General features: G+C 48.7%; 1 protein-coding gene across 10 annotated transcripts in view; it reads right to left on the reverse strand.

Moving 5' to 3' along the window:
• The window catches only part of LOC109877903 (dmX-like protein 2), a 104,190-nt gene that overhangs the window by 48,053 nt on the left and 41,317 nt on the right, over nt 1–14,820 (reverse strand). For all 10 annotated transcript variants that reach the window (XM_031812345.1, XM_031812350.1, XM_031812347.1 and 7 more), the window contains exons 20-30: nt 13,581–13,882; nt 13,060–13,232; nt 12,688–12,907; nt 11,538–12,008; nt 10,059–10,388; nt 9,652–9,771; nt 8,982–9,117; nt 6,258–6,368; nt 3,713–3,882; nt 3,530–3,627; nt 3,159–3,324 (exon numbers count right to left, since the gene is read on the reverse strand). In XM_031812345.1, the coding sequence (XP_031668205.1) occupies nt 3,159–3,324; nt 3,530–3,627; nt 3,713–3,882; nt 6,258–6,368; nt 8,982–9,117; nt 9,652–9,771; nt 10,059–10,388; nt 11,538–12,008; nt 12,688–12,907; nt 13,060–13,232; nt 13,581–13,882 (2,297 nt within the window). The remainder of the gene's footprint in view (nt 1–3,158; nt 3,325–3,529; nt 3,628–3,712; nt 3,883–6,257; nt 6,369–8,981; nt 9,118–9,651; nt 9,772–10,058; nt 10,389–11,537; nt 12,009–12,687; nt 12,908–13,059; nt 13,233–13,580; nt 13,883–14,820) is intronic.

Consider the following 14,820-nt stretch of genomic DNA (forward strand, 5'->3'; position numbering starts at 1 on the left):
AGCTCCACTGCAGAGATTGGAGTATCTGTCCATAGGACCACTAAGCTGTACACGCCACAGAGCTGGGCTTTACGGAAGAGTGGCCAGGCCAGAAAAAAGCCCATGCTTAAAAAAAAATAAGCAAACATGTTTGGTGTTCGCCAAAACGCATGTGGGAGACGCCCCAAACATATGGAAGAAGAAGGTACTCTGGTCAGATGAAACTAAAATTGAGCTTTTTGGCTATCAAGGAAAATGTTATGTCTGGCACAAACAAACACCTCTCATCACCCCGAGAACACCATCCCCACAGTGAAGCATGGTGGTGGCAGCATCATGCTGTTGGGATGGTCTTCATAGGCAGGGACTGGGAAACTGGTCAGAATTGAAGGAATGCTGGATGGCGCTAAATACATAGAAATTCTTGAGGGAAACCTGTTTCAGTATTTCAGAGATTTGAGACTGGGACAGAGGTTCACCTTCCAGCAGGACATTGGCCCTATGCATACTGCTAAAGCAACACTCGAGTGGTTTAAGGGGAACATTTAAATGTCTTGGAATGGCCTAGTCAAAGACATGTCCCAAGAGGCTTGCAGCTGTAATTGCTGCAAAAGGTGGGTCTACAAGTATTGATTTGGGGGGGGGATGAATAGTTATGCACGCTCAAGTTCAGTTTTTTGTCTTATTTCTCGTTTGTTTCACAATAAAAAATACTTTGCATCTTCAAAGTGGTTGGCATGTTGTGTAAATCAAATGATACAACCCCCCCAAAAATCTATTTTAATTCCAGGTTGTAAAGCAAGGGGTGAACACTTTCGCAAGCCACCGTAAAGGTAAGGTAAGTAAGTGACAGTTAGAGTAGTGGACAGTTAGAGTTGTCCTGTGTTCCTTTAGGAATTTAAAGGCCTAGTAGAGGAGAGGATACTTAGAGGAGAGGACACAGAGGAGAGGATACTTAGAGGAGAGGACACAGAGGAGAGGACACAGAGGAGAGGACACAGAGGAGAGGACACAGAGGAGAGGACACTTAGAGGAGAGGACACAGAGGACACTTAGAGGAGAGGACACAGAGGAGAGGACACAGAGGAGAGGACACTAAGAGGAGAGGACACTAAGAGGAGAGGACACTAAGAGGAGAGGACACTAAGAGGAGAGGACACTAAGAGGAGAGGACACTAAGAGGAGAGGACACTAAGAGGAGAGGACACTAAGAGGAGAGGACACTAAGAGGAGAGGACACTAAGAGGAGAGGACACTAAGAGGAGAGGACACTAAGAGGAGAGGACACTAAGAGGAGAGGACACTAAGAGGAGAGGACACTTAGAGGAGAGGACACTTAGAGGAGAGGACACTTAGAGGAGAGGACACTTAGAGGAGAGGATACTTAGAGGAGAGGACACAGAGGAGAGGACACAGAGGAGAGGACACAGAGGAGAGGACACAGAGGAGAGGACACTTAGAGGAGAGGACACAGAGGACACTTAGAGGAGAGGACACAGAGGAGAGGACACAGAGGAGAGGACACTAAGAGGAGAGGACACTAAGAGGAGAGGACACTAAGAGGAGAGGACACTAAGAGGAGAGGACACTAAGAGGAGAGGACACTAAGAGGAGAGGACACTAAGAGGAGAGGACACTAAGAGGAGAGGACACTAAGAGGAGAGGACACTAAGAGGAGAGGACACTAAGAGGAGAGGACACTAAGAGGAGAGGACACTAAGAGGAGAGGACACTTAGAGGAGAGGACACTTAGAGGAGAGGACACTTAGAGGAGAGGACACTTAGAGGAGAGGACACTTAGAGGAGAGGACACTTAGAGGAGAGGACACTTAGAGGAGAGGACACTTAGAGGAGAGGACAGTAAGAGGAGAGGACAGTTAGAGGAGAGAGGACAGTAAGAGGAGAGGACAGTAAGAGGAGTGGACAGTAAGAGGAGTGGACAGTAAGAGGAGTGGACAGTTAGAGGAGAGGACAGTTAGAGGAGAGGACAGTAAGAGGAGAGGACAGTAAGAGGAGAGGACAGTAAGAGGAGAGGACAGTAAGAGGAGAGGACAGTTAGAGGAGAGGACAGTTAGAGGAGAGGACAGTAAGAGGAGAGGACAGTTAGAGGAGAGGACAGTAAGAGGAGAGGACAGTTAGAGTAGTGGACAGTTAGAGGAGAGGACACTTAGAGGAGAGGACACTTAGAGGAGAGGACAGTAAGAGGAGAGGACAGTAAGAGTAGGGTAGAGTTCTGTGAAGCCACACCAGGCACTGTCCACACATCAAGCAGGTTCTACATGTGCAGGGTTTGTAACATAGACTTACTAAGAAACCTGACAACCATAGATGTATTCAGGGTCTGTCTCTTACTGGACTAAAAACGCTGTTCAACGGCAAATCAAGGTTCAAGGTTTAGACTGTTTGCTAAAAGTGACTAAACAGTAAGACTCATGGCTAAGACAGACTAAAATGATGAACGTGTGATCTAGTGTTCTCCTCAATGATGACCTTTTGAACCGACTGTCTGGTAAACTATCCCCAAACACTTACAGTAGGAACCCATTCCCCCTCTAGGCAGTGTCCTGCTATCAGCATGTTGAGACTGTGCTGTTGCACCCTCCGCCCAAGGTAAAGTAACCCCAACATTTACGTAGCTAACCATCCTCACAACCTTATCTTTCAGGTTTAGACTAGACCATTAACACACACAGCTGTAGAGTCTCACGTCATTGACACACCTCCTAGTTGACTTCCATAAACATTGGTCTGTGCCAGGTTTCCATGGCGAGGACAATGTCACAACAACAGACACAATACAGGTGCAGCTGAAGTAGGTCTAAACTAGGAACAGACTGTGTGTGTGTGTCTGTGTCTCTGTGTGTGTGTGTGTCTGTCTGTCTGTCTCTGTGTGTGTGTGTGTCTGTGTGTGTGTCTGTGTCTCTGTGTGTGTGTCTGTCTGTCTGTGTGTCTCTGTGTGTGTGTCTGTGTGTCTGCGTGTGTGTCTGTGTCTCTGTGTGTGTGTGTGTGTGTGTGTGTGTGTGTGTGTCTGTGTGTGTCTGTGTGTGTGTGTCTGTGTGTGTGTGCCTGTGTGTGTGTGCCTGTGTGTGTGTGTCTGTGTGTCTGTGTGTGTGTGTGTGTGTGTGTGTGTGTGTGTGTGTGTGTGTGTGTGTGTGTGTGTGTGTCTGTGTTTCCCAGACCTCGATGGCGTCTTTCAGGGAGCCAGCCAGCAGGAAGAAGGCAGCAGCCTGTTCAAAGCGCTGTTTCCCCAGCAGAGAGAAAGCGTTCTTCAGAGCTGCTTTACGCCAGCGGTCCTCACTGAAGTTATTCTTAAAGAACACCGTCATCTTCTCATCACGCTGAGACCTAGAGGAGAGGAGGAGGAGAATATAATATACATTATTTACCTACTGTACATGATTCATGTTATAGAGTTCTGACACATGGATAAACATAACATGTGGATTTTAAAGAAAGGTCCAGGAGAGGTGAATAACTAAACAAAAAGGTGAGACAAAACAAACTGATCTGGGATCAGGCAAGAGGTCCAGGTGTGTTCCAGGTGTGTTACCTGAACAGGCCCCAGAGAACAGCCTTCTTCTTCATGGCCAGGTAGAACAGAGCTGCATCTAAAGGATCGTTGTTCCTCTGGAACGCTGCTTTACCCACCTACACACAGATCAACCAATCAAACCATGAAGACCAACCAATCAATCAATGATAGGAGTTCAGGCCACACCACATCATCCCCTACCTTCTCCACCATCCTGCGTAGTGTGTTGATGTTGCGTATCCACCAGCCCACCCCTACAGCCCGTAGCTCAGACCACTGAGGGTCTCCTCTCTGCATGGCCGGGATCATATTCAACATCTCCTCCTCAGCCTCCGAGTGGAACGCCCACGCAAAGTGACACGTAGACAGACCTGGGGGGAGACAGGTGACTGTGTTCAGAGAGGAGAGAAAAGGTTGCTTTGCTTCAGTGCTTGATTGTTGACTGTTGTGTGCTTTAGTAAAACATACAAAAAGGGAGGGAACAGGGCCCAGAGAGAGAGACAACATATCTGGACCTGGGAGGGAACAGGGCCCAGAGAGAGAGACAACATATCTGGACCTGGGAGGGAACAGGGCCCAGAGAGAGACAACATATCTGGACCTGGGAGGGAACAGGGCCCAGAGAGAGACAACATATCTGGACCTGGGAGGGAACAGGGCCCAGAGAGAGACAACATATCTGGACCTGGGAGGGAACAGGGCCCAGAGAGAGACAACATATCTGGACCTGGGAGGGAACAGGGCCCAGAGAGAGACAACATATCTGGACCTGGGAGGGAACAGGGCCCAGAGAGAGACAACATATCTGGACCTGGAAGGGAACAGGGCCGAGAGAGAGACAACATATCTGGACCTGGGAGGGAACAGGGCCCAGAGAGAGACAACATATCTGGACCTGGGAGGGAACAGGGCCCAGAGAGAGACAACATATCTGGACCTGGAAGGGAACAGGGCCCAGAGAGAGACAACATATCTGGACCTGGGAGGGAACAGGGCCCAGAGAGAGACAACATATCTGGACCTGGGAGGGAACAGGGCCCAGAGAGAGACAACATATCTGGACCTGGAAGGGAACAGGGCCCAGAGAGAGACAACATATCTGGACCTGGAAGGGAACAGGGCCCAGAGAGAGACAACATATCTGGACCTGGGAGGGAACAGGGCTCAGAGAGAGACAACATATCTGGACCTAGAAGGGAACAGGGCCCAGAGAGAGACAACATATCTGGACCTGGAAGGGAACAGGGCTCAGAGAGAGACAACATATCTGGACCTGGAAGGGAACAGGGCCCAGAGAGAGACAACATATCTGGACCTGGAAGGGAACAGGGCCCAGAGAGAGACAACATATCTGGACCTGGAAGGGAACAGGGCCCAGAGAGAGACAACATATCTGGACCTGGAAGGGAACAGGGCCCAGAGAGAGACAACATATCTGGACCTGGGAGGGAACAGGGCTCAGAGAGAGACAACATATCTGGACCTAGAAGGGAACAGGGCCCAGAGAGAGACAACATATCTGGACCTGGAAGGGAACAGGGCTCAGAGAGAGACAACATATCTGGACCTGGGAGGGAACAGGGCCCAGAGAGAGACAACATATCTGGACCTGGGAGGGAACAGGGCCCAGAGAGAGACAACATATCTGGACCTGGGAGGGAACAGGGCCCAGAGAGAGACAACATATCTGGACCTGGAAGGGAACAGGGCCGAGAGAGAGACAACATATCTGGACCTGGGAGGGAACAGGGCCCAGAGAGAGACAACATATCTGGACCTGGGAGGGAACAGGGCCCAGAGAGAGACAACATATCTGGACCTGGAAGGGAACAGGGCCCAGAGAGAGACAACATATCTGGACCTGGGAGGGAACAGGGCCCAGAGAGAGACAACATATCTGGACCTGGGAGGGAACAGGGCCCAGAGAGAGACAACATATCTGGACCTGGAAGGGAACAGGGCCCAGAGAGAGACAACATATCTGGACCTGGAAGGGAACAGGGCCCAGAGAGAGACAACATATCTGGACCTGGGAGGGAACAGGGCTCAGAGAGAGACAACATATCTGGACCTAGAAGGGAACAGGGCCCAGAGAGAGACAACATATCTGGACCTGGAAGGGAACAGGGCTCAGAGAGAGACAACATATCTGGACCTGGAAGGGAACAGGGCCCAGAGAGAGACAACATATCTGGACCTGGAAGGGAACAGGGCCCAGAGAGAGACAACATATCTGGACCTGGAAGGGAACAGGGCCCAGAGAGAGACAACATATCTGGACCTGGGAGGGAACAGGGCCCAGAGAGAGACAACATATCTGGACCTGGAAGGGAACAGGGCCCAGAGAGAGACAACATATCTGGACCTGGAAGGGAACAGGGCCCAGAGAGAGACAACATATCTGGACCTGGGAGGGAACAGGGCTCAGAGAGAGACAACATATCTGGACCTAGAAGGGAACAGGGCCCAGAGAGAGACAACATATCTGGACCTGGAAGGGAACAGGGCTCAGAGAGAGACAACATATCTGGACCTGGAAGGGAACAGGGCCCAGAGAGAGACAACATATCTGGACCTGGGAGGGAACAGGGCCCAGAGAGAGACAACATATCCACTGCAAGTCATCCTACATATCCAATACTAGAGCAATATCTCAGTATAATGTACCAATAAGACACTCTCTATGACCCTCTCCATCACAGCTCAGAAAGACAGATTGTGAAGCAGGAGTGTGTGTGTACCATACCTTGGTGCAGCAACTGCATGCGGTACAGTGGGGGTAGAGAGGTGAGGAGACAGGTGTGTAGACGCATGGCTAACAGGTACCTCAACCCACACTCATCCAGGGCCTCACCACCTAGACAGAATCACATTATTAACACATGGGTTAGTGTAGCACATTAACTCACACACACACACTGATCAGATGGAATCAGATGGTGCCAGTCTTTCCCATTCATTTGAGAAAGCAGCTTCCTCCTAAGACTCCACACCAGATGGAGAGGGTTGAGGGATCTCTCTGTCCCCCTCTACCCATCCAAACTGATGGCTTTGGATTTATAAACTTGAAATATTGTTAATCATCACTTATACTAGAGACATAAGGAGTGCCATAGTCTGGTTTCTACACCAGAAGTCAGCTTCTTGGTGACAGGGGGGCAGTATTGAGTAGCTTGGATGAATAAGGTGCCCAGAGTTGACTGCCTGCTACTCTGTCCCAGATGCTAATATATGCATATTATTCGTAGTATTGGATAGAAACCACTGTGAAGTTTCTAAAACGGTTTGAATGACGTCTGTGAGTATAACAGAACTCATACGGCAGGCGAAAACCTGAGACAAATCCAACCAGGAAGTGGGAAATCTGAGGTTTGTAGTTTCATTTAAGTGATTGCCTATCCAATATGCTGTGTCTATGGGGCCAGATTGCACTTCCCAAGGCTTCCAGCAGATGTCAACAGTCTTTAGAACGTTGTTTGAGGCTTCTATTGTGGAAGGGGGTCGAATAAGAGCTGTTTCAACAAGTGGACTAGGCTGAGGCCGATCAGGTGTTTACTGAGCGGTCACGTTCCTTTGTTTTCCTCTGTAATGAATACGCTATTATCCGGGTTGGAATATTATTGAAGATTTATTATAAAAAGACCCTAAGGATTGATTGTAAACATCGTTTGACATGTTTCTACAAACTGTAATGGAACTCTTGACTTTTCTTCTGGATTTTTCATTCGCACATTGTGCCTTTGGAATAGTGAACTAAACGTGCGAACAAAACGGAGGTATTTGGACATAAATATGGACGTAATCGAACAAAACAAACATTTCTTGTGGAAGTGGGAGTCCTGGGAGTGCATTCCGACGAAGATCAGCAAAGGTAAGTGAAGCTTTATAATGCTATTTATGACTTTTGTTGACTCCACAATTTGGCAGGTAACTGTATGTCTTGCTTTTGTGGCTGAATGCTGTTCTCAGATTATTGAATATTGTGCTTTTGCCGTAAAGCTTTTTTGAAATCTGACACAGCGGTTGCATTAAGAACAAGTTTATCTTTAATTCTATGTAAAACATGTATCTTTCATCAAAGTTTATGATGAGTATTTATGTTATTTGATGTGGCTCTCTGCAATTTCTCCGGATGTTTTGGAGGCATTTCTGAACATGGCGCCAATGTAACCTGAGGTTTTTGGATATAAATATGAACTTGATCGAACAAAACATACATGTATTGTGTAACATTGAGTCCTTGGAGTGTCATCTGATGAAGATCGTCAAAGGTTAGTGCTTAATTTAATCTATATTTCTGTTTTTTTGTGACACCTCTCTTTGGTTGGAAAATGGCTGAATGCTTTCTGTGACTAGTTGCTGACCTAACATAATGTGTTCTACTTTCGCCGAAAAGCCTTTTTGAAATCGGACACTGTGGTTGGATTAACGAGAAGTGTATCTTTAAAATGGTGTAAAATACTTGTATGGTTGAGGAATTTTTATTATGAGATTTCTGTTGGTTTTGAATATGGCGCCCTGCAATTTCACTGGCTGTTGGCAAGGTGGGACGCTAGCGTCCCGAACAATCCCAGAGAGGTTAATGGGTATCTGAAGGAGGAATGTATATGGTGGGGTCAAGGAAGGATGGATAGGAGCCAGGGGGTTTTGGGAGCTGCTGAGTAGAGGAGAGGCAATCACATGACTGTAGTCACTGATAATGGTGGAGCTGTGGAGTAGTGAGGAAGAGAAGGAGAAGGAACAGTTTATGGCCCGTATCACTTAACTTCCTGCCTAGTAATAAAGATGTAATGTTTAGAGGGAAGGAGGAGACTCCACCCAAACTGGGGTATATACACGACCACTGGTGGAAATATGTCTTTGTCTTACGCAGCTGTACGGCCCAACGGGTGAATAAACTTAGTTTAAGCTTTACTAATCTTCTGAGTTTTACTAAGTTCATGTAGAACATCTCCATCCCCCTCTACCCATCCATACAAAGAGATGAAAACACAGATTTAGCAATCAGCCCTTTAAATGTCTTCCACTCTATGTGCCTGGTCCTCCTCCCTAAATGGTACCCCATTTCCTATATATTGCACTACTTGGTAGCATGGTAGTTCAATGTGCCCCATAGTCCTGTGTCTTAGTGTGTCTCGTCCATGAACCTTTTAACCTTCGCTCCCTCTCCCGCCCTCTCCCCTCTCAATCTCTCCCTCTGCTTACTTTACAGAGGAACAACCTGCTAAGGTCTCTTTCTCACTTCCCCCTTAAAGACTAAATAACATCTATAACAAACTGATACTGGAGGTGAAATGACAAAGATAACTGTCAGTGTGTGTTTATATCAACCATTAAGAACACGTAATCAGGGAACAACTCTGACTAGACTAATTACATTATATTTCCATTTGTTTTGCCTAATAGACCATGGTCAGGTAAAACATGACCCAAGTCACAGACACCCTCCCTCCCTCCCTCTGAGACTGACCTGTGTACTGTTTGTCAGTGGAGCTGCTGACCTCTGAACTGGTGGTAGCTACAGTATCAGCTAGAGCCACCAGAAACATCTGTTCCAACCTGGTCAGACCTGGAAGACTGGAATGCATCAGCTGACTAGATAACACCTGGAGGGAGGGAGGAGGGAGAGAGGAAGGGAGGAGGGAGAGAGAGAGGGAAGGAGGGAGAGAGACAGAGGGAAGGATGGAGAGAGAGAGAGAGAGAGAGAGAGAGAGAGAGAGAAGGAAGGAAGGAAAGATGGAGGGGAGGAGGGTGAGACAGAGGGACGGATGGAGAGAGAGAGAGAGAGAGAGAGAGAGAGAGAGAGAGAGAGAGAGAGAGAGAGAGAGAGAGAGAGAGAGAGAGAGAGGGGGGGGGAGGGAGGGAGGGAGGGAGGGAGGGAGGGAGGGAGGGAGGGAGGGAGGGAGGGAGGGAGGGAGGGAGGGAGGGAGGGAGGGAGGGGAGGGAGGGAGGGAGGGAGGGAGGGGAGGGAGGGAGGGAGGGAGGGAGGGAGGGAGGGAGGGAGGGAGGGAGGGAGGGAATAATTACTGTATTAATCACAGAGGAGATACATTTGCTTGACAAACAATTAAACCAGACAATAACATCTAAACCATCCACAAGCTGGTAAGTAAATAAATGTTGTTGTTGTTGTTATTAACCTGTGCGTGTTCTGGTCCGAAGTAGGTGGGTCCGTACTGAGACAGGTTGATGAATCTAGACTTCTTCTCTACTTTCTCTGTAGCGAAGCTCACAAAGTCATCCGTCGTCACAGCCTGCAACTGAGGGAGGGAGACATACAATCACTAGATGATTGATTGATTATTGATTTACATCTGCACCCAAAGGTTAACACATGGAGGGGTCACATGGTTCCAACAAACATTTACTGCATATCTTGTCTTTAGGTAACAGACAGAATATCAATATTATACAATAGAAAATAAACCAACAGAATCAAATTGAAGAATCTGTTGAGCATCTACACACTTAGGAAGTATGATTCTATGAAAAATGAAACATCTGTATGTGTCACTGAAACATCCAGCTAAAACCTGAATCCTCTTACCTGGAACAGGTCTGTGTACTGATCTCCTCCTGTCTTCCTCGCCCCCTCTACCTCAGACACCTTGCCTCCCTTCGCCCCCTCCTCTCCTCCCTTATAGGAGGTGTCCAGGTCAGCAGAGAGCAGAGCGTAGAGGGGTAGAGGGGGAATGGAGTTGATTTCTGTGTAATCTCGTCCCCCGTCGCGGCCGGCCACGATGGTGTCTTTAGCCGTACTGCCGCTCACACTGATTGTCCGGGACAGGTGGCGTCTGGTTCCACCCTCACCTGCCTCCACGTCCCTCACCACAGCAACCTCCCCAGCGATACATTTCACCAGGTGGGACAGGATGGCCTGAAGAAGAAGAATAACCATCTTCCTCATCCGTGGCAGAGACATGAATATAGTCATTGACGGCATCATCGCCATCATCATTGTCATCATAATTACGGCAGCCATGTTGTTGTCATCATCATCATGACATTCTATGACTACTCAAGAAGTTGTCTGGTCACTTAAATAAATGTATCTTGGTTGCAAACATTTATAAAGTGGACAGGCAGATGGACAAACAGCCAGCCAGCCATGCAAGCAGCCAACCAGCCAGCCCACCAACCAATCAGACAGCCAGCCAACCAGACATTCATCCACCCAGACAGACAGCCAACCAGCCATCTATTCATCCATCCACCAACACACCCAGCCAGACACCCATCCACCCAGACAGACAGCCAACCAGCCATCTATTCATCCATCCACCAACACACCCAGCCAGACCACCATCCACCCAGCCAGACACCCAACACACCCAGCCAGACACCCAACACACCCAACACACCCAGCCAGACACCCAACACACCCGGCCAGACACCCAACACACCCGGCCAGACACCCAACACACCCGGCCAGACACCCAACACACCCGGCCAGACATCCAACACACCCAGCCAGACACCCAACACACCCAGCCAGACACCAACACCCAGCCAGACACCCAACACACCCAGCCAGACACCCAACACACCCAGCCAGACACCCAACACACCCAGCCAGACACCCAACACACCCAGCCAGACACCAACACACCCAGCCAGACCCAACACACCCAGCCAGACACCCAACACACCCAGCCAGACACCCAACACACCCAGCCAGACACCCAACACACCCAGCCAGACACCCAACACACCCAGCCAGACACCCAACACACCCAGCCAGACACCCAACACACCCAGACAGACACCCAACACACCCAGACAGACACCCAACATACCCAGACAGACACCCATCCACCCAGCCAGACACCCAACACACCCAGCCAGACACCCAACACACCCAGCCAGACACCCAACACACCCAGCCAGACACCCAACACACCCAGACAGACACCCAACACACCCAGCCAGACACCCAACACACCCAGCCAGACACCCAACACACCCAGCCAGACACCCATCCACCCAGACAGACACCCATCCACCCAGACAAGTCAGTCAGACCCACCTTGGCGCGGCGGACCTTCCCCAGGTCCATGAGCTCCAGCAGCTGTGTTGGATGGTACTGAGGCAGGGTGGGGGACAGGGAGTGGGCTGCCTCGAACAGACCCCCCTCCTGCAGCCCTGCCGGCGCCTGGAGAGCCTCGTCGATTGCCACGTTGCCCTCAAACACACTCTTGGACCGGGGGCGCCCCTTGAACGCCAACGAGGATCCCCCCGTGGTTGCATTGGTGGCCGTCTGCCCTCCGCCCCCTCCAACCCCCCCGGCGATGTTATCTTCAGAGGAGAGGCTGTCCCCCTCGGCCTCGCCGGGCTTGCGGTCCTGGCGCCACTGGGCGTACACGTGCATCTCACAGTCCATACCCACCACCAGGATGCCGTCCCTCACCCAGGACAGGGACACGGGCAGGGAGGGGGTGCCGTCTACAGAGGAGAGCAGGTCCACAGTGCGCAGCAGGATCCAGCGTGAACGGATACCCTGTTTCACATTAGATTAGGGATGCAGGGGGGTAATAATAATGATGATTATAATAATAATAATGTTTATTATCCAGACGCTTTATAGTGTAGTCATTAGGCTCTGGTCAAAGGTAGTGCACCAATTAGGGAATAGGGTGCCATTTGGGTAGTCAGAGAGTAGTCTCACCCTAAATTCTTGTTCACTACATGCAGTACTTTAGTCAGACTGACAACATTGAAGTTGTTTGTTGTGAGGATGGGCACGAGGGGCTAACCAATCAGAGTATCAGAGCCAATGACACATTTTCAAACCACTGCTTTACACACTGGCGGAATACCAATGGGTTTCTGGACCCACCATTCGGTGAAAGGTCAGGGAGGGACTCAGATCCAGACTCATTGTGGAGAAGAAACTAACGTCCGTGGGCGTGGCGTTTGGCCTGAAGCAAGGAGTCTGACTAGCCAGGAAACCATTTGGGACGCAGGCTTGAAAAGTTGATTGTCCTCAAAGAGGCAAGTCATTTAGCAGCATACACAACACATACAGACAGAACCACATGCTAACAAACAGCAGATGTACCAGCAATACACAGTAGAATAAATGTGTGAAGAATACAAGGTAGTGTAGGTTACGGAAGTACCAGTTTGATCCTGACTTTGGGGTGTGTGTGTGTGTGTGTGTGTGTGTGAGCGTGTACCTGTTTGATGCTGCCCCCTAGAGGTAGGGTGATGATCGCCACCCCGTCCTTGCTTGAAGTCTGTTCGTTGACAACGCCCGAGATGCGACCGTACATGAGGATATTGGATCCCACCCCCACCGTGAGGATATGAGACCCATCCTCTTTGGACAGCCAGTCCAGGTGGACATAGTGTTTGATGTTGGGAGAGTGGTGGTCGCGACTCATGTACAGGTCAGACCTACAGAGAGAGAGAGAGAGAGAGAGAGAGAGAGAGGGGGTTAGTCATTTTAGAGACATGCACACACTTACATGCACACACTTACAGACACACACTTACAGACACACACTTACAGACACACACTTACAGACACACACACACCCCACCAGTACCTGCTGTACACAAAGAGGTTGGAGTCTACACTGACTCTGGGGTCCAGAGTAGAGGAGGGCCTAGTGAAGTCATCCAGATGGAGAGTCTGCTCCAACACCCACTCAGACCCCCCCGTAGACTCACACTCAAAGATGGACACGTGCATGGAGAAGTCCCCTGCTGGACCATGGCCCTGGAGAGAGGGAGGGAAGGAGGAAGGTACACACTTCATTAAACCGTCAGGTTAAATGCAAAAAGACTAAATGTCTGAGAGAAAATGAACAATGAAGTATTGTACATTTTAGTCATCAGATGTTCTCATCCAAAACCATATCTAGAGACAGAAACACAACCACTTCAGGTAAAACCTTCTACAAAATGACTGATAAAGAAACTGTATGTTTTACATTCCTCAGGGCCAGAAATGAAAAGCAATGTGCTTGAATTCGGACAGGTGAACTACACTGTACGTAAACAGAATATGCACTAATCCAATGAGCCATTAACTTGAGTGGAGTGTACAGTAAAAGTCCTGTCCTACCTGTCCCGGGATGTGTCCAGGCCGGGGCTGTTTGAAGGAGACAGCCAGTCGTCCAGTGTAGGAACAGGACACGGCTACAGGACGTCCCGGGACACACACAGCACTGTTGTTATCCTCCTCCTCGTTGAGTAGAGCCCAAGGCTCCCAGTGATAGATCCTGTTCTCCCCCTCCTCACAGCCCAGGGTTGTCTCTCCCCCCTCCACAGAACAGCGCCAGAAACGGACGCGGGAGTCAGAGCAGGTGGTGACGATCAGGTAGGGGGCCAGACACACAGGGTAGATGGACGACGAACTCAGGTGACCTGGACAGAGAGGGAGAGAGACAGTATAGAATAACTGTTACAAAAGAATCAGACTAACTCAGATGACTTGAAGACAGAGACATGGAGGACAATGGCATAATAAATAGTTAGGATCCAGTCCCTGGCTTGTGAGATGTTTCAATTTTCTATGATGTGCTGTTGGTTTTAAAACTTTTACTTTGGAATATATTACATTTGGACTGTTTTTACAAATATGTAAAAGTAAAGTTATTAGTCTACCTGTGGAGGGTATATGTATGTATATATATATATATATATATATATATATATATATATATATATATATATATATATATATATATATATATATATGTGCGTGTGTGTGTATATCCACCCGTACCTGTGGAGGGTATATGTATGTATATACAGTGCCTTGCGAAAGTATTCGACCCCTTGAACTTTGCGAACTTTTGCCACATTTCAGGCTTCAAACATAAAGATATAAAACTGTATTTTTTTGTGAAGAATCAACAACAAGTGGGACACAATCATGAAGTGGAACGACATTTATTGGATATTTCAAACATTTTTAACAAATCAAAAACTGAAAAATTGGGCGTGCAAAATTATTCAGCCCCTTTACTTTCAGTGCAGCAAACTCTCTCCAGAAGTTCAGTGAGGATCTCTGAATGATCCAATGTTGACCTAAATGACTAATGATGATAAATACAATCCACCTGTGTGTAATCAAGTCTCCGTATAAATGCACCTGCACTGTGATAGTCTCAGAGGTCCGTTAAAAGCACAGAGAGCATCATGAAGAACAAGGAACACACCAGGCAGGTCCGAGATACTGTTGTGAAGAAGTTTAAAGCCGGATTTGGATACAAAAAGAATTCCCAAGCTTTAAACATCCCAAGGAGCACTGTGCAAGCGATAATATTGAAGTGGAAAGAGTATCAGACCACTGCAAATCT

The sequence above is a fragment of the Oncorhynchus kisutch genome, unplaced genomic scaffold, assembly GCF_002021735.2.
Source record: "Oncorhynchus kisutch isolate 150728-3 unplaced genomic scaffold, Okis_V2 Okis03b-Okis08b_hom, whole genome shotgun sequence".
NCBI lineage: Eukaryota > Metazoa > Chordata > Actinopteri > Salmoniformes > Salmonidae > Oncorhynchus > Oncorhynchus kisutch.